The sequence below is a fragment of the Heterodontus francisci genome, chromosome 9 (assembly GCF_036365525.1).
Source record: "Heterodontus francisci isolate sHetFra1 chromosome 9, sHetFra1.hap1, whole genome shotgun sequence".
NCBI lineage: Eukaryota > Metazoa > Chordata > Chondrichthyes > Heterodontiformes > Heterodontidae > Heterodontus > Heterodontus francisci.
The window spans coordinates 88,522,979-88,543,814 of record NC_090379.1 but is presented as its reverse complement, the minus strand read 5'-3'; the positions used below and the strand labels follow the sequence as shown (position 1 = coordinate 88,543,814).

Genomic DNA, 20,836 nt, shown 5'->3' with positions numbered 1-20,836 from the left:
AGAACTATATTTCACTACAATCTGAAACTGATGGCATGGCATCTCTCACTCTATCATTACCATCAAGCTACATGACCAACCTTGGTTTAATGAGGAGTGTAGAAGAGCATGAGATGCCAACCTGGTGAAGTTGCAACATAGGACTACATGCATGCCAAACAGCAGAAGCAGCACCCCAAAGGCAAAGCTAAGCAATCACAGAACCAGTGAATCATATCAAAACTCTGCAGTCCTTTCACATTCATTCGGAAATGGTGGTGAACATTTAATGGGGAGCATTCCCATCCTCGACGATGACAGAGCCCAGCACATCAGTGCAAAAGACAAGGCTGAAGCATTTGCAACCAGAAGTGCTGAGTTGTTGATCCATGTCAATTTCCTCCTGTGGGCTCCACCATCACAGGTGCCAGTCTTCAGCCAATTCAATTTTCTCCATGTGCTATCATGTGATAGCCGCGCCTCTAACCAAGCTGTTTCAGTATAGCTACAATACTGACATCTTCCCGACAAAGTGAAAAATTGCCAGGCTCTCCATTGTAGCAATCTGTAAAAAGATTTGGTCCTGACTCTCCCATTTTTTTTTGGTGTTACTTGGACATTCATGTAGAATGGAATCCCAATCGAACTGCTCAAGTGCAGAAAGTCCTATCTATTGCCACACCTTTATGACCTCCTTCTCTGCTGGAAAGTAGGCTCTGTTCCACAGGCGATGCATGATGAGACTGCAACAACTACAGGGGCATCTCACTCCTTAGTATTACAGGGAAGGCCTTTGGCTAGGATCATACTTAAAGGACTCCATTTACTTGCAGACCGAGTGTCCCCGGAAGCACAGTGCCAGCAGATCTACTGTGGATATCATCATCTCCATATGCCAGCTATGAGAGAAATAGAGGGAACAGAGTATACCCCTTTGCCTTACTTTTGTAGATCTCACTAAGGCATTCAACACCGTCAGCAGAGCAGGGCTGTACAAGATTTTGGGAAAAACTGGCTGTCTACCGAAGCTCCTCAGCCTCATCTACTCCTTCCATGACAGCATGCACTGCACTGTACTGTTTGATGGCTCCACTTCTGACAGTTTTGGAGTGAAACAGCGCTGTGTCCTAGCCCCCACTCTGGCATCATCTTCGGCATGCTCCTGACCTTCGCCTTCCCTGCAGATTTGGAAGGAGCACACTAGGTCAGATGGCAAGCTCTGCAGTCTATCAAGGCTGAAAGCGAAGACAAAAATACACATCGTGTCCTGATCAGAGAACTCCTCTACACTGATGATACTGCGCTAGTCGCTCACATGGAAACTCAGCTACAAAGACTCACGGACTATCTCTCTCATGCCTGTAACTTTTTCTCCTTGATTATAAGCATCAAGAAAACCATGGTCATGGGACAAGGTGTTGAATCTTCGCCCCTAATCACACTAAATAACACTCCACTGGAAGTGGTTAGCAAATTCTGCTACCTTGTGTACACAGTGACAGATAATCTGTCCCTTGACGCAGAGCTCGATAGATGCATAAGGAAAGCAGCTACCACCTTTGGCTGGCTTGCAAAATGCACATGGGATAACACCAAGCTGACCCTTAGGACCAAGCTGATGGTTTATAAGGCCTGTGTTCTCAGCACCTTTCTGTATGACTGTGAAACATGGGTGACTTACAGCTACCAGGAAAAGAAGCTCGATAATTTCTATCTTCGCTGTCTGCAGCACATTATGGGTATATCCCGGCAGGATAAAATCACAAATACAACAGTCCTCTCAAAGGCAGAGCTCCCAGGTTTGTTGACACTAATCAAACTGAGGCAGCTTTGGTGGATCTGGCACGTCCTTAGGATGGGAGATGGTCACATACCCAAGGATCTTGGTGATGTAGCTGGGGTCAGAGGACCAGTGGAGGACCCAAAGCTCCGTTTCAAGGATGCTTACAAGTGTAACGTGAAGGCCCTAAATGTTGACTGTCACACCTGAGAATCACTAGCTGGCAAAAGAGGGAAATGGCGACACATCCTGTGGATTGGTGTGCACATCAAAAACAACAACTCACAGCGTCACTTGGCAGCTTCACGTGCAGCACTTGTGGCAGAACCAGCATCTCAAGGATTGGCCTTCACAGCCATCAGCAAAGGTGCACCAAGAGAAGACACCCCACCTAAATGGATTGTTTGCTGCGTATCCATCATCTATCATTGATGGAAGGATGCTAACCAACCAACTGGACAGTCACCATACTGTTCATCTTATAACCTACCAGTGCCTGCCTTCCAGGGTACTTGTTTTAATGATGATAGAATGGCTACGGTTAGATTCCTTTCAAAATATTATGAAATTTGGTTCATCACACATAGCTGTCAGAATTTTGTGTGCTGCAGTGTGTGAGGTCACACAAGGTATGCCCAGGAATAGTTTTGAACTGGTGCATTTTTGGCCAGTGATCTCAAAGAGTGAATAGCAGTAAATTCATTTTGACAGGAACAGTTGTAGACCAACTCATGTTTTGATATGTCGTAAACCTAAGAAGTAAAATGGTGCTTGTGAATGGTCTTTGGCCTTGACAGCACTTATTTTGTTCATATTACTTGGAATTAATTACAACAGAGTAATTAATTGAAAAGGAATTTGATGGGGCATAAAACACTAGAGCAATCCATGAGCAGTTTATAACTGTTGTATGAAGCTTTCACTTCGATGACAGCACTAGAACCACTCCCTGGTATATGTACTATTTCAGGGTAACGTGCTTTGTTCTGGTTTTGGTGTATTTTTGTGACCACAACTGCTGCTTTGTCCTTGACAAAGCATAATCTTAACAGAAGCAGAATAACTTCTTATATGTATATTAAAATTAAATTAAATTAAAATTAATTAAATACTGGGAAGAGTGAAGCCATTGTTTTTGGTCCCTGCCGCAAACTCCATTCCCTATCCACCATTTCCATCCCTGGTAACTGTCTTAAGCTCAGCAAGACCGTTCACAACCTTGGTGTTGTGTTTAACCTAACTTGAGTTTCTGACCACATATCTGCACCATCATCAAGACTTCCTACTTCCACCTCTAACATTGCTCAACCCTGACCCTGCCTCAGTCCAGATGCGAAAACCCTCATCCATGCCTTTGTTACCTCTATGCTTGACTAGTCCAATACTCTCCAAGCTGGCCTCCTATCCTTCACCCGACATAAACTTGTACTCATCCAAAACACTGCTGCCCGTATCTTAACTCACTTGAAATCTCATTCACCCATCAACAATGTTCCCTCTCAACCACGCAGTCACACAGCAACCTGAAAGCTCCCGCGCAAGCTGGGTACAAGTTGGCCCCTTTAAGTTAATGTGCGTGCACGGCTGCACAGAAAATTTTAAAGGGGCCGTGCAATTCAAAAATTAAACAGTATGTTGTCCATCGCCCCATGCTTACTGACCTTCATTGGTTCCCCGTCTGACAATGCTTCAACTTTAAAATCCTCTTACTTGTTTTTAAATCCCTCCATGGCCTGGCCCCTCCTTATCTCTGTAATCTCTTCCAGACCCTCAAACCTGTGAGATATCTGCGCTCCTCCAATTCTGGCCTCTTGTGCAACCCTGATGTTAATACTCCACCATTGGCGGCTGTGGCTTCAGCTGCCAAGGACCTAAGCACTGGAATTCCCACCTAAACCTCTCCTCATTTGTACCCTTTTTGCCTTAAAATCTACCTCTTTGATCAAGCTTTTGCTCCTCTTTCTTGGTTTCCCTTTCTATGGCCCATTGTCAACAATGAGAAAAATGATTTATTTCATATTGGTTTTGTTAAGTGCCTTAGGACATTTTACAACATAAAATGTGCTGTATTAATGTAAGTTGTTATATGCAGTTGATTATCATGTTCAGTAATTATTTATAAATGGATAAAGAAGAAAAATGTTTCTGTACTAATGCAGCAGATGAGTTAACAATCCTATCGGATAAACTGTTATAACACTTGGGAAAACATTGCCACCAGAACAATTTCACCCTTCTGCAATTTTTATCAGTCAGTTAGCATCGTATGGTAGCACAGTGGCAGTGAGACCTCTTACAATCCAAATTACAAGTGTTGCTCTTATTTCAAAAAGTGTATTTTTCTGTCTGCTTTAATCATTGTACAGGTCTTGTTACACCACAACAATGGGAAAAATCAGTCTCTAAAGTTTTGGTTTCTTTTGCTATGCTTATTTATTTAGAGATACAGCACTGAAACAGGCTCTTTGGCCTACCGAGTCTGTGCCGACCAACAACCACCCATTTATACTAACCCTACAGTAATCCCATATTCCCTACCACCTACCTACACTAGGGGCAATTTACAATGGCCAATTTACCTATCACCCGCAAGTCTTTGGCTGTGGGAGGAAACCGGAGCACCTGGCAAAAACCCATGCGGTCACAGGGAGAACTTGAAAACTCCACAAAGGCAGTACCCAGAATCGAACCTGGGTCCCTGGAGCTGTGAGGCTGCGGTGCTAACCACTGCGCCACTGTGCCGCTTTTAAAATGTTATCCTCTTGCTCTCTCATTATCACCCCTTTTCCCCCCCTCAGGTTTTTTCTCTTGTTTCCTCCCCCTTTCTCATTCACAACATCAGCTGAGTGTGAGCTGGTAAACTTACCTCAGTATCTATCAATATCACAATTGACCTCCGTGTTTAGGTATGCAAAATTGCACCTTTTGAGTTTTCATCCCACCTATTCAAGCTTCAGCATGTTTATACAGCATTGTGTTACGCAATTCATCCTGGCCTTGAGAAGCACTCAAATCCAGGCAGGTATGTCCAAAGAGAATTGGAGGAAAAGTAATTTGTATTAAAACTTGCATTTATTATGGTCCAGCACCGTGGAAGCACATTACTATACTCGGAGGTTTACCACATTCAGCAAAAGTACTTTAGTGGTTAATCTCTGCAGATGAACTAAAATCTCAATATTTTTCTTTTGTAGGTTGGGAGGAACAGTATCTGCATACAAGATAGTTCCCGATGAAGTTGATGAAATCAAGGTAATTGCCTACTTTTACTAGTTTGTGAAGGCCTGCACTTTACCTGACTTCGGTTGATTTCTGTGATTCTGTGACCTGGCAATCTTCAAAGGAGTATAAAAACTTGTCAAGTTCACATTGTTAGTCATATTAATGCAGATTCAACTGTACTTCACAAAAATGACTTACTTTAGTTATGAAGCCAGGTGAGAACTCTTTCATGCTCTTCTTTTCTTTGGTAATGAAGATCTTGATGTCTGTTTACATTCGATGTGTGGCTGTACAGACTTAAATCCATGCAGTTGTTGAGTTGGGTTGTTTTCTATACATGATAGCCATTGTCTATTACTTCATGAAATGTGGCAATGTTGAGGTGTATCTCTCAATTTCATAACGGCAATTCTACACGCACATGGACAGTTTGGCATTCGTCATTCTGTAGCTTGCACTTTAGTGTTTGACAGTATTGGCAGAGATAACATCTAACTGTAAAGGTAGATGGTGTGTATACTTTGCCCTGTTTGTCTTACTGTATTCTTTTCTGATTCTCCAGCATTCCAGTTGTGGTATGCTTCTGAGCCCATCACAGCAGTGGAGAGCACAGCTCCAATTCTTTGGTGATGTCATTGAGATTTTCCTTACCAATGCACTGGACTTGTTTGCACACAACTTGGATACAGAGCAAACCTGAATTTTGCATTATCTAAATTCCAAGTTCAAATTAACAAAACCACTCACCCCTCACCATGTGTATATGCAGCATTAAATGAAGTGTAAAATATTAAGTATTTTACAAAAGTTAACAAGAGCAATAGGAATTGTTTCATTAATTATCGATGCTTTCTGCCGAACAGAAGTTAAATATGTTACTTCAATTTTGTAAGAGACCATGAACCTGGTTGACTGCATGGTGCCAATTTGAAGAATACACAATTCACATTTGAACAGCCCAGAATTAGCTGCAACAGTGGATGTTGAAGATTGTAGGCTTCACAGAATCATACAGTACAGAAAAGAGGCCATTCGGCCCATCGTATCTGTGAGGCTCTTTGAAAGATTAATCCAGTTAGTTCCACTCCCATAGCCCTGCAGTTTTTCTCTTTCAAGTATTTATCCAATTCCCTTTTGTAAATTACTATGAAATCTGATTTCACAACCCTTTAGGGCAGCGCATTCCAGATCACAACAATTTGCTGCGTAAAAATTTTCCTCATGTCGCCTCTGGTTCTTTTGACAATTACCTTAAATCTGTGTCCTCTGGTTACTGACCCAACTGTGAAAACAGTAAGTCCTTATTTACTCTATCAAAATCCTTCATAATTTTAATCATCTATATTAAATTTCCCAGCAACCTTTTCTGCACCAAGTGGAACAACCCTAGCTTCTCGACTCTCTCTGCATAACTCAAGTTCCTTACTGCTGGTACCATTCTAGCAAATCTCCTCTCCACCTTCTCCAAAGTCTTGACATCCTTCTTAAAGTATGGTGCCCAAAATTGGACACACTACTCCAGCTGCAGGATATTGCAGTTTCTCTTTGTCTTTGGACTGGCCCTATTAGACAGGTATAAATCATTTAATTCTCAAGGGCAGGAGAAAGAGCATAGTTTAGATGGTCACAATTTTGATCTTCTGTTTTCAGAGTAAACATATGGCAGCCAACACATTATTATCATGGTTCACAATTTTTGATTGTGTTTATCAAAAAATCTGCACGTGTCATTGAACTTTTTGTTTGTATACTTGCATGGGAAGTAATGATGGACAAGTGGGCAGTACTGCATGTGAAGGAATACCTTAGAATATTGATCTCATTAACTTCAGTTACTCAGTTTAAAAACAAAAGGATTAGGTGTAGATTGACTATAGGGCATTGTAAATTCTCATTTCTTGGAACATTAAAAAGGACTGCAAAGACATTAAATATATTTTTCCACTGGTGATCCAAGAGGTAGGTGTGATCAGCATAAAAGAAATCCTTCTAGTTATGTAGTGCCTTATTATGTCACTGAAAAGTCTGCCCAAGTATTTTACACCATTAATTTCATTCAAGTTCATTACTCGGGCTGTTCTTCCCTGACTGCACAAAGCTTTTTTTTTCCTTCCTAAGTACAGAGAACCCCCACAGCACATGGAGGAAGATATCTTTTTCCCAAATTAACTTGCTTCTGATCTACTGTGGCACTGAAGACAACACACATTATTAGGGTTTTGAATTGATTGTTTGAGACTTGGCAACAGCTGACTGTCGTACTTCACTGTATTAATGGAGATCACTGCCAGGTACTTGTCTTGGATCTCGAATCATTTCAGGACCTGGCAGCTGCTTGACTGGGTGGTATCAGTCTTGGCTGAGAAAAGGAAGTCTTATTTTTGAACTAAAAACACAATTATCAGCTGAGATAGAAACTTACAAACATAGAAATAGGAGTAGGCCATTTAACCCCTTGAGCTTGTTCTGCCATTCAATGAGATCATGGTTGATCTGCAATCTAACTCAACCTTTGCCTCATATCCCTTGCTACCTTTGGTTAACAAAAATCTATCAAACTCAGACTTAAAATTAGCAATTAACCTAGCATCAGCTGCTGTTTGTGGAAGAGAGTTCCAAAGTTCTGCCACCCTTTCTATGTGGAAGTATTTCCTCACTTCACTCCTAGAAGGCCTGGCTCTAACTTTTAGGCTGTGTCCCCTAGTTCTGGATTCCCCAACCAACAAAAATAGTTTCTCTCTAACTACCTTATCAGTTCTCCTTCATATTTATAAAACTTGGATCAAATCACTCCTTAACCATCTTAATTCCAGGGAATACAACCCTAGTTTGTGTAATCTCTCCTCATTTTTTAACACTTGGAGATCTTTCGACATCAGACGCTGAGATAAGATGCAGTAATAAAGACAACCAAAGACGGGATACTGAAGATAATTATAATTGGCAAGAATCAGAATGGAAGTAGTCATGGCGGCATGTATATTGTCACATAACAGTTTGGCAGAAGTAACTTAGAGTCCTTCATCTGTATCAGATAAATTCTTAGCGAGTTTCTCTGAAGTGCTGATTTGTAGCAGTTTATTTTTCACTGTGGCTTCCCTGAAGCATTTGTAGATTTATAGCAATCATGGCTTGTTCCTTGATCTTTAGTTTCTTGCCAATGTCTTATTTTAGTTGTTGGAACAAATACTGTTTAGTGCTGTAGATCAATCCCTGTTAACGATGATCTGAGCAGTTGTCAGGGCTCGGTTATCAAAACAGGGAGTAGGTGATTTTGTTTTAAAGTTTAAAAAAAAAGTAAAAATGTGTTTGCAAAATGATTACGTCACCTTATAAGCAAAAAGTGCAGTCCTGTTCTGAATCACATCATCAAGTCTAAACATAACATGACTGATAAATTTAATCTACAAGCATTTGTCTGGAAGTACACAGCAGGTCTGGCAGCATCTGTGGAGAGAGAAGCAGAGTTCACGTTTCTGGTCTGTGACCTTTCATCAGAACTAGCAAAGGTTAGAAATGTAATGGGCTTTGAGCAAGTTAAAGGAGGGAGGGGGGAAGAAGAGCAAAAAGGAAGGTGTCTGAAAGGGTGGAGGGAAGGTGGGATTAAATGAGAAAGATTTCATGGAACAAAAGGCAAAGGGAGTAGTAATAGCTGTAGTAAATGACAAAGCATCTGTCCAGAGAGAGCATTACTGTTAACCTTCAACACCATTGTTGGTATATATATCATAGTATTTCATAATGGCATTTTTCACTTAGCAAGCTGCTCTTCCAGATTTACTTAAATTGCTGTATGTAAACTGCTTGTATGCAACATCAGTGCTAAAATACGTTACTGTTGAATTTTCAGCTGGCATGGCAACCCAAGGGATAAACAATAGCTGAGAGTTGGTTGAATTGAGTGAGTCGCAGGATGTTGAAGACCTAATAGTGGGAAAGCTCAAGCTGTACTGAGTTCAAAGAATGGGAGATTAGGAAACAGATTTAAGAGCAGAACCTCAAGTGAAAATTCATTTAAACTAAGAAGGCAGGGGGACGTGGAAAATTAAAATAACCTGGAAGAACGCCAGTGGTTAGAAATGGGCAGTGTTGTCCCAGTGAGTTCTGTTTTGGGATTGCTTCCACTCACTGCGTGCAATAATGACAAATATACGGCCAGAGGGAGTGCCGTCCAAATTTCCAGAGAATATTAAATTAGGAGATATTTCCTGGTATTTCCTGAATTTGTTTCGACGCAGGTTTGCAGAAATGCAAAGTTGTGCTATTTTTTCCCCACAGAAATTAGTGCGTAACTGATTTACGCAAAACCTGTTTTATGGTAGAACTCCGCCATACACGCACATTTCCTTGATTGTTTTTCCTGTCATGCCCTACATATGTTTCTGCTCATTAACATAGTTCCACCATCCATGCAAAAGACCAGAGAATGCAAGGTTCTTGCTTTTACATAAACAATACGATGGTGTTGATTTATGTCCAAAAAATGAGATACAGTAGGTCACCTGATATTGGCATAATTCAGCATTGTCAGCCTTAGAAGAGGCCCTAGGCGCTGTAGTTTTATTTCTGCAAACTTATAGCAATTTTTTTTGTGATTATTTTTGTCACTGGGGCTTGGACTTAAACTTAACAAAAGAGCTGTCAGTCTCTGAACCAGAGATCTTTCAGACAGCCTGACATTGCCTGTCTGCCACCCTCCCCCAGTAGACCCACCCACCCCGCCCCCCCCAACTCCCCCGCTGGCCACAAAGGGAGAGAATCATGCAGTTCACTTATTTTTTTCCTGGCTCCGCTTTGTGAAAAAGGAAATACTGTGAAACACTGAATCAAGGAATTTGTAAAAAGCAAGCAGTCTGTCACTTAAATTCTACTCCTCAGCCTCACTCTGAAGAATCGTAGAATGTTACAGCACAGAAGGAGGACAGTCGGCCCGCCATGTCTGTGCCAGATCTATGAAAGAGCTGTCCAATTAGTCCCACTCTCCTGCTGTTTCCCCATAGCCCTGCAATTTTCTCCCCTTCAAGTGTTTATTAAATTTTCTTTTGAAAGTTACTGTTGAACCTGCTTCCACTACCCTTTAAAGGCAATGCATTCTAAATCAGAATAACTCGCTGCGTAAAAGCATTGCCTTGAATCTGTGTCTTCTGCCAGTGGAAACAGTTTCTCCTTACTTCTTCTGTTGAAACCCTTCATGATTTTGAATGCCTTAGTTAAAGCTCCCCTAATCGTCTTTCCTCTAGGAAGAACAATCCCAGCTTCTCTAGTCTCTCTATGTGCCTGAAGTCCCTCATCACTGGTACCATTCTGGTAAACCTCCTCAGCGCCCTCTCCAAGACCTTGACATCCTTCCTAAAGTTTAATGCCCAGAACTAGACATAATATTCCAGTTGAAGTCCAACCAGAGATTCATCAAGGTTTAGCCTAACTGCCTTGTCTTTGTGCTCTATGCATCTATTTATAAAACTTATATGCTTTTTTTAACAGCCTTATCAAATTGTCCTGCCTCCTTCAAAGATTTCTGTATGCAAACCCCCTCCAGTTCTTTTGGTTTCTCCTTTAAAATTGTACCATGTTTATTTTGCCTCTCCTCGTTTTTCCTACCAAAATGCGTCACTTTACACTTCTCTAACTTAAATTTCATCTGTCATGTAGCTGCCCATTTCACCAGTCTCTATCTCTTCCTGACATCTGCTACTTTTCCGAGTTTCATGTCATCTGCAAACTTTGAAATTGTGTGCTGTATACCCAAGTCCAAGTCATTGATATATATGTTAAAAAGAACAGTGGTCCAAATACCAATCCTTGGGAGACACCATTGTACACTGTACTCTTTCACTGAGAATCAACTGCAACTAATATAGTGGGTACGTTAAGTTTAATCAGAGTTTAAGAAGGATATAACATGCTACTTACACAGCAAAAACAACCGTGACAAATACCAAGTACCGATTCAGGTCGGGCAGGACGGCTGACATGTACCAAGAGCTTTCTTTCTTTCTTCCTCTTTTCTTCTTGGTGCCTCATGTCTTCACAATTTCTCAAACTACCTAAGAGTGTTACCATGGATCTAACCTTAAAAGTTTCTGTCCACTGCCTACTGAACTGACACCTCCCAAAGTCTCTTACGTTATACCCTTTTTCAGGGGTGGATCAGGATGGATTATTGACAGACCTGGTCCTATAAAGGTTTGGAGTGGAGTTTCCCAAGGATCAGTGTTGGGACTCTTGCTTTTCCTGTCTACCCTGAGGCACAGTGTGGCTTTCGTGCAGAGAGATCGACCGTTGACATGCTGTTCTCCCTTCGTCAGATACAGGAGAAATGCCGTGAACAACAGATGCCCCTCTACATTGCTTTCATTGATCTCACCAAAGCCTTTGACCTCGTCAGTAGACGTGGTCTTTTCAGACTACTAGAAAAGATTGGATGTCCACCAAAGCTACTAAGTATCATCACCTCATTCCATGACAATATGAAAGGCACAATTCAACATGGTGGCTCCTCATCAGAGCCCTTTCCTATCCTGAGTGGTGTGAAACAGGGCTGTGTTCTCACACCCACACTTTTTGGGATTTTCTTCTCCCTGCTGCTTTCACATGCGTTCAAGTCCTCTGAAGAAGGAATTTTCCTCCACACAAGATCAGGGGGCAGGTTGTTCAACCTTGCCCGTCTAAGAGCGAAGTCCAAAGTACGGAAAGTCCTCATCAGGGAACTCCTCTTTGCTGACGATGCTGCTTTAACATCTCACACTGAAGAGTGCTTGCAGAGTCTCATCGACAGGTTTGCGGCTGCCTGCAATGAATTTGGCCTATCCATCAGCCTCAAGAAAACGAACATCATGGGGCAGGATGTCAGAAATGCTCCATCCATCAATATGGGCGACCACGCTCTGGAAGTGGTTCAAGAGTTCACCTACCTAGGCTCAACTATCACCAGTAACCTGTCTCTAGATGCAGAAATCAACAAGCGCATGGGTAAGGCTTCCACTGCTATGTCCAGACTGGCCAAGAGAGTGTGGGAAAATGGCGCACTGACACGGAACACAAAAGTCTGAGTGTATCAGGCCTGTGTCCTCAGTACCTTGCTCTATGGCAGCGAGGCCTGGACAACGTATGCCAGCCAAGAGCGACGTCTCAATTCATTCCATCTTCGCTGCCTCTGGAGAATACTTGGCATCAGGTGGCAGGACCGTATCTCCAACACAGAAGTCCTCGAAGCGGCCAACGTCCCCAGCTTGTACACACTACTGAGTCAGCGGCACTTGAGATGGCTTGGCCATGTGAGCTGCATGGAAGATGGCAGGATCCCCAAAGACACATTATACAGCGAGCTCGCCACTGGTATCAGACCCACCGGCCATCCATGTCTCCGCTATAAAGACGTCTGCAAACGCGACATGAAATCCTGTGACATTGATCACAAGTCGTGGGAGTCAGTTGCCAGCGTTCGCCAGAGCTGGCGGGCAGCCATAAAGACAGGGCTAAAATGTGGCGAGTCGAAGAGACTTAGTAGTTGGCAGGAAAAAAGACAGAGGCGCAAGGGGAGAGTCAACTGTGCAACAGCCCCGACAAACAAATTTCTCTGCAGCACCTGTGGAAGAGCCTGTCACTCTAGAATTGGCCTTTATAGCCACTCCAGGCGCTGCTTCACAAACCACTGACCACCTCCAGGCGCGTATCCATTATCTCTCGAGATAAGGAGGCCCAAAAGAAAGAAGTGTTGTGACTCTTGCTTTTCCTGATATATATTAATGACCTAGACCTTTGTGTACAGGGCACAGTTTCAAAGTTTGCAGATGATACGAAACTTGGAAGCATTGTGAACTGTGAGGAGGATGGTGTAGAACATGAAAAGGACATAGACAAGTTGGTGGAATGGGCAGACAGGTGGCAGATGAAGTTCAATACAGAGAAATGTGAAGTGATTCATTTTGGTAGGAAGAACATGGAGGGACAATATAGAATAAAGGTTGCAATTCTAAACGGGGTGCAGGAGCAGAGGGACCTGGGTGTATATGTGCATAAGTCATTGAAGGTGGCAGGACAGGTTGAGAGAGCAGTAAGTAAAGCATACAGTGTCCTGGGCTTTATTAATCGGGGCATAGAGTACAAGAGCAAGGAAGTTATGTTGAACTTGTATAAGACACTAGTTTGGCCTCAGCTGGAGTACTGTGTCCAGTTCTGGGCGCCGCACTTCAGGAAAGATGTGAGGACATTGGAGACAGTACAGAAAAGATTCACGAGAATAGTTTCAGGGATGAGGAATTTCAATGATGAAGATTAGGAGAAATTAGGACTGTTTTCCTTGGAGAAGAGAAGGCTGAGAGGTGATTTGATAGAGGTATTCAAAATCTGGGATCTGGACAGAGTAGATGGAGAGAAACTGTTCGCACTCGTGAAAGGATCGAGAACGCGAGGGCACAGATTCTAAGTATTTGGTAAGAGAAGCAGAAGTAACATGAGGAAAAACTTTTTCACGCAGTGAGTGGCTAAGGTCTGGAATGCGCTGAATGTGGTGGAGGCAGGTTCAATTGAAGCATTCAAAAGGGAATTGGACAGTTATATGAAAAGGAAGAATGTGCAGGGTCACGGGGAGAAGGCAGGGGAATGGAACTGAGGGAGTTGCTCTTTCAGAGAGCCGGTGCAGACATGATTTCACAGACATCTTGCAAGATTGAGAGTGAGGCTGAATTTGACTAAGAAACCGTGGCTATTGTTATCATTTCATGAAAGTTGACATGTCTGTATGTTATTTGGTCCTTGATGATACTGAGACACTCACCTAAGGCAAATGTAGTAACATTTTCAAACAGCCTGCAACTGGCATGTGATCAAATGCTGTGTGATCAAACATCACATGATTGACTGTCACATGATCCTCCCTCCAGGAATATGGCCAACCAGAGTTGGCAACCCGAAAGCTAAATCGCACTGGATTCTTGCAAATTAGCTCAAATATATACTGTCTTAATTTATACAATTACCCAAGTGCCACAGCAAAGTATAGCCAATCAAATAACAACTATTCACACCTTTTTTGTAACCAATCAATTTCCTATTACTGCCTCAAACACCTCACAGTTAAGGCACCAAATAAACAACTTGGAACAGCATCTGTTGATGAAAGAAAATGGATTTAAACTTAATTTATAGTAAAATATATAAAAATTGATTTCAGTACATCTATCTTAATCACTCCATTAAGGTAATTTCACACTTTTGTTTCTTCTCACAGTTCAAGATATATGGCATCTATGTTTAAAAGGTATGTGCGCACATGATAACAACCTGGATGGAGGTTAGGGACTTTACTACAAAGAAGAAGGCAGGGAAAACCAAGAGGGCCATTCCTCGGCTGTGAAGTGCTTTGGGACCACCTGAGGACCATGGAAGGCACTATTGAGTTCATTCTTACATAAAATTCTGATTCATATGTCGATCCTTCTTTTATGAAGAACTAATCAAACCTAAATTTTAAATTTTACTAGTCTGAGTCTGTGCGCCTCGCCTACTATCACTAGTTCCAAGTACATTCCCAATATACTCTTTCTATACTAAAAATCATGTATATTTTTATAAGATTGCCTCCTAATTGCCCACTTTCAAGTTTCTCCAGTCCTGCCTCATAACTCAGACCTTTGATGCCTGAGGTAAATCTCAAGATTGTCCTCTGAACTGCCCCTAGGGCAGGTGTCAGCCACCTTTTATATCTGAAGAACTTTTCAAAAAAAATATTTTAAAATAAAAACTATTGGGAGGTGCAAGATGAAAATTTGGCATTTCTAACCCAAATACTCGTCAAGTAGCTAAGTGTCTCTGGTAGATTGCATAATTTGCATATATAATTAAAATGCATGAATTTACGTATCAATAGGAAAAAAAATCTAAATTAACGTAGACCCTAACTCTGAATTATTGTTTTTTGACTTTTTAAGCTATAAATTTGTCAGTAAAGTCATCTTTAAAGCAAGCTTTAACTTAAGATGTGTAGAATTAAGACAATTTTTCAGCTATTGATTCTTGTGATTAAAATTAGCTTCTAATAGCACATTCAGAACAATATATCATCTCAGCTATATTAGAAACAATGATGGTTGCAACCATAAAACCTGTTCCTCGAACCAATGGTATAATCTATAAACATGGTGTAGCTATTCCGCTCGAACAGGTTTATTTACAGCACAATAGCAATGTTTTTCGTTAAAATAATAATTTGAAACCGTAAAATACAGCATAATGATTAGCCTTTTATTCCCACAATAAAAACATGGCTCTTATTTTTCTTGACAATATTTTAATGTTTTTCTCATGTTAATGCAATCTAACGGGAAAAGGATTGGAGCCGCAAAAGAGATGTTAAAGAGCCACATGTAGCTCCGGAGCCACAGATTGCAGACTCCCGTGTCTGTGACTAGAACCGGACACTGCACTCGGTGTGGTTTGACCAGAGCACTAAATAGTGTTAATATGACTTCCTCTGGCTTGTACACTGTTGTAGATCAATAATCTGATTTGTTGATTGCTGCTCTGCATTGGTTGGACACATTGACAAGAACCTCTTGGCTTCTTTTATCTTTATCCTGAGCTATTTTAGTGGCATTTATGGAGTACTTGTGCTGCCCATTGCTGAAATTCAAATATGTAACCTATTTTGTTGTGATTTTATCAACTATTTTTACTTTTATTGTTCATTGCTCAAGAACATAATGGTCTGAGCTGTTTTTAAACAAAGGTTATCATGTCTGCATAATTCACCGAGGATATATAATTGTGCAAGTAAGTTATAGAGTCATAGAGTCATTTACGGTACAGAAGGAGGTCAATCAGCCTATCAGGCCAATGCCAACCGTCCGTGGAACAATCCAGTCAGTCCCATTCACCCGCTCTATCCCTAGCTCTGCAGGTTTATTTCCTTCAAGTGTCCATCCAATTTCCTTTTGAAATCATTGATTGCCTCTGCTTCCACCACCCTTCAGGCAGCGAGTTCCAGATCATTAGCATCCACTACATAAAAAAGTTTTTCCTCACATTGCCTCTGCATCTCTTGCCCAAAACCTTAAATCTGTGTCCCCTAATCCTTGTGCTATCAGCTAATGGGAACAGCTTTTCTTGGTCTATGCTATCCAAACCCGGAATAATCTTGTACACCTCTATCAAATCTCCCCATAATCTTCTTTGCTGCAAGGAGAACAACCCCAGTTTCTCCAACCTAACCTTGTAGCTAAATCCCTCAACCCTGGAACTATTCTGGTAAATGTCCTCTGCAACTTCTCAAGGAACTTGCTGCCGGGGGAGGTGGTGCAAGCAGGTACGATAGCAACGTTTAAGATGCATCTTGACAAATGCATGAATAGGATGGGAATAGAGGGATACGGTCCCCGGGAGTGCAGAAGGTTTTAGTTTAGACAGACATCAAGATCGGCGCAGGCTTGGAGGGCCAAATGGCCTGTTCCTGTTCTGTACTGTTCTTTGTTCTTTGAACCTCACATCCTTCCTAAAGTGTGGTGAACAGAACTGGACACAATACTCGAGTTGTAAAAGTATTACCTGCTTTTATACTCAATGCCTCTATTTATGAAACCCATGATCCCATAAGTTTTGCTGACTGCTCAATATTTTTATTTATTCCTTCATGGGATGTGGGCATCGCTGGCGAGCACAACATTTATTGCCCATCCCTAATTGCCCTTGAGAAGGTGGTGGTGAGCTGCCTTCTTGAACCGCTGCAGTCCTTGGGGTATAGGTACACCCACAGTGCTATTAGGAAGGGAGTTCCAGGATTTTGACCCAGCGACAGTGAAGGAACGGCGATATAGTTCCAAGTCAGGATGGTGTGTTGCTTGGAGGGGAACTTGCAGGTGGTGGTGTTCCCACACATCTGCCACCCTTGTCCTTCTAAATGGTAGAAGTCGCGGGTTTGGAAGGTGCTGTCGAAAAGCCTTGGTGAGTTGTTGCAGTGCATCTTGTAGATGGTACACACTGCTGCCACTGTGCATTGGTGGTGGAGGGGAGTGAATGTTGAAGGAGGTGGATGGGGTGCCAATCAAGTGGGCTGCTTTGTCTTGGATGTTGTCGAGCTTCTTGAGTGTTGTTGGAGCTGCACCCATCCAAGTAAGTGAGGAGTATTCCTTTACACTTGTGGACAGGCATTGAGAAAACAGGAGATGAGTTACTCGCCGCAAAATACCCAGTGTCTGTCCTGCTCTTGTAGCCACAGTTTTTATGTGGCTGGTCTTGTTCAGTTTCTGGTCAATGGTGAGGGAGTCAGCAATGGTAATGTCATTGAACGCCAAGGGGAGATGGTTAGTTTCTCTCTTGTTTGCGATGATCAATGCCTGGCACTTGTGTGGTGTGAATGTTGCTTGCCGCTTATCAGCCCAAGCCTGGATGTTGTCCAGGTCTTGCTGCATATGGACACGGGCTGCTTCAGTATCTGAGGAGTCGTGAATGGTGATAAACATTGCAGTATCATGAACGAACATTCCCACTTCCGACCTTATGAAGGAGGGAAGGTCATTGATGAAGCAGCTGAAGATGGTTGGGCCTGGGACACTTCCCTGAGGAACTCCTGCAGTGATGTCCTGGGACTGCGATGATTGACCTCCAATAGTCACAACCATTTTCCTTTGTGCTAGGTGTGACTCCAACCAGCAGAGAGTTTTCCCCCCAGATTCCCATTGACTCCAGTTTTGTTAGGGCTCCTTGATGCAATACTCAGTCAAATGCTGCCTTGATATTAAGGGCAGTCACTATTACCTCACCTCAACATGTGCTGCCACCTTCAAAGATCTATGCACATGCACCCCAGGTCCCTCTGTCCCTGTATACTCTTTAGAACTTTATACTATATGACCTTTCCTCATCCTGCTGTGATATTGCTTTAATTCTGAATATGTAAATAGTTTAGCATACATCATCACAGGAAGTGGTGCAGGTTAACGTGATACAGTAGTTGGAGCAGTGTTAGTCAGCAGTTAGCATGTGTATTGAAGAGCTCTCCTGGAATCCTATTATTTTTCAATTTAAAAAATCCTTCATTTAGTTCACCAATCCTTGTTATAGTGTTTGGTACGTTTGTGTTAAGAGTCAATAACACAATATGGTGGCAGCGATGTAGAATAACACAACCCCTCGGCCAAAACGCATCATCTCACATTTCTCTGTATTAATTTCGATTTGTCCCTTCTCTACCCATTCTGCTAGCCTATCTACATCCTGTAGCAGTCAGTGGTATCATCCTCACTGTTTGCCATTTCTCTAAGTTTGGTATCACTGGCAAATTTTGAAATTATACCCTCTAAGCAGTGGTCCTAGCACTGATCCTCGGGGAACACCACTGTCTACCATTCTCCAGTCTGGAAAATAACCATTTACCACAACTCACTGTTTTCTGTTCTTAAGCCAATTTTTTTTTATCCAAGCTGACACTGACCCTCCTATTTCATGAGCTTCAGTTTTGTTAATCAGCCTTTTAAGGTGATACAGGCTGTCTAATGGGCATGAAATATTAAATCTTAAAGCATAAAAGCTGCAACAGAAAATCAGTGTTCTGTAGTACAGATGTTACAAAACCATTCTTGTAAATGAAGAAAATTACTTCTTCAAAATACTCATTGTTTTTTTTTTACAGGAGAGAAAGAATGTTAGCCGCAGAAGAATTTTATTTTTTTTAAGGCAACATTTTTACAAGCATGGTGCCCCTAAGGTTGGGTCTCTCCCATTGCCAAAGACTCCAGTAAAGTCACCAGCAGAGAAAGTTTCTTTACAAGAATACTCCCATAATATGTAGCAGGGCCATGACTCAAAGCCACCCTATCCTACGGAACCCTGTTCCAGACTAGAGGGATGCAATTTCCCAGCCTGTTGCATGATTCTCCCAGTCAGACAGTTTTAGAGCAGCACTCAGGCTGGTTCAAATTTGGGGATAGCACTGTTTTTCCTTTTTTCGAAATGGCCCATTTCAAAATACTTAACACACTTGTGATAAATCCCTCTGTGTGCTTTTTTTAATGCAGGTATTAACCAATTCAATAACTGGGCTAATACCTGCACTGAAGTGCATCGAGACAGTGAGAGCAACTGCATATAGGAGCAGTGTCTGTCTGAAAATGTATCCTGTGATGCTTTTAATCCAATTACTTTCTGCAGTGAAAATAAGATTGGGGGATTACTTTATGCCAAGAAGGTACAACAGTACCTAACACTTGAGAAGTGTATGAAATTACATTTTTCTGAAGTGTTAATAGTTTATTATGGTGTACTGAGCATGTCATGCAGGCCCCACCTGCCAAGAATGAGGCACATTATTTCACCACATGAACATTAAAACTTAAAGTTGCTGCTGGGAAGAAAAGAGGGCCTATCACAAGGAATTGCCAGGCCCCTCGCTGGAAAGACCTTTTTACCTGCTTGCAGGTAAATAAAGGACCTAGTCCCTGCTTCTCCAGTAGACAGAAGACCTGGTCAGACCAGTTTAGTCATATGACTAACTGGCTGTTTGAATTTGAACTTGCCACAGAGTGTTTGAAACTCAGAAATCTCTTTGCTCATGGACTGACAAGTCCTCTCTCCTGTCTGCTCTCATCTCACTCTCACCAGCTTCAGAATCCATTGAAAACATTTGAACCCCAAGAGAGAAAAGTCTCCAACAGTGAGCAAGGTTTAAGAAGAATACTGGGCCCCAACAAAAAGCACCTACAATTAAGGACTACATCGAGTTCGAAGCGCAGTAAAAACCCCTCTTCAGAGATTGCCTCAAACCGCTCCATTTTATTTTTCTTCTGCTCTTTTCTGTCCCTATTTGCATGTGCATATCGCGTATGCGTGCTAGCGCGGGGTGCGGTGTGTATCCGTAGGCCTTAACCGAATTAGAGTTTGAGTTTAAGTTTTAATAACATTTCACTTTTCTTCTTTAAACCTAAGAAAGCCTGTTTATGTTCATTTCTTTGCCTTATAACTGGAAAGTGATGAACAAGGTTTAACCAAGGGGGAGCTCAAAACACAGTGTATTTAAAATTAAACCCTGTTACAATAAGACCAGGTGAAGACACCTTTCTCACCCGATCATAACAAGCATAAATATAAATTACATTTTTCTCCGCAGTACTGTATGTGTGAAATCAAAAGTTGCTGCACAGTAACCATTTTAATAGAATAATATGGAATATATTGAACAAATTGTTCAAATTTCCCACAGCTTAGGCGATGATCCTCATCAATAAACCATGGCGCTTTGATTTAGAAATAACATCAAACTGCGCGACATTGAAACACACACTTGTTGGTTCATGTCCATGATTTTGGTGAACTACAGATTACAAGTTGCTACAGTACATCGCTACACCTGATATCTAACCTGTGCTAACAGCTGCAAATTAAATATCTCAAAGAAAAGCCTTGTTCATGTTCCAACACCTGGATTTATGTATTTAAGAATCTGAAGAGAATGCTAAAGATCTGGACAGCTAAGAACCTCAACATATTCATATACTCAAAATATTAGGCCACATTTTGGAAAGTCACTTGAGCCATTCTACCAACTATAATTGCAGAATGTAGGACAGAGCTGACCAAGTGGCACACAGGGTGGTTCTTTATCTTCAGTTGAAGCTTGGACAGAACGGGGTTCAAATATTTAAAATAGCAAAGAGTATTGCTTAGAGAAGTGAACATAGAGAAGATCATTCCATGGAACAGCGAGAAAATAATTGGAGACATTACTGTAAGCTTATAACACTGTCAAGTTTAAGGATTTTTTTGAACAACTTTGCACAGAAGGATTTGGGGATATTTACAGGGGTGTATTTAAAGCAAAATCTAGTTTCAATTTTTTTTTGGAAAAAGGGCACCGAGACAAAA

General features: G+C 41.7%; 1 protein-coding gene across 10 annotated transcripts in view; it reads left to right on the top strand.

The window, feature by feature from the left end:
* Positions 1 to 20,836, top strand: part of LOC137373899 (gephyrin) — a 623,883-nt gene that overhangs the window by 298,962 nt on the left and 304,085 nt on the right. For all 10 annotated transcript variants that reach the window (XM_068039448.1, XM_068039442.1, XM_068039444.1 and 7 more), the window contains exon 3: positions 4,954 to 5,011. In XM_068039448.1, the coding sequence (XP_067895549.1) occupies positions 4,954 to 5,011 (58 nt within the window). The remainder of the gene's footprint in view (positions 1 to 4,953; positions 5,012 to 20,836) is intronic.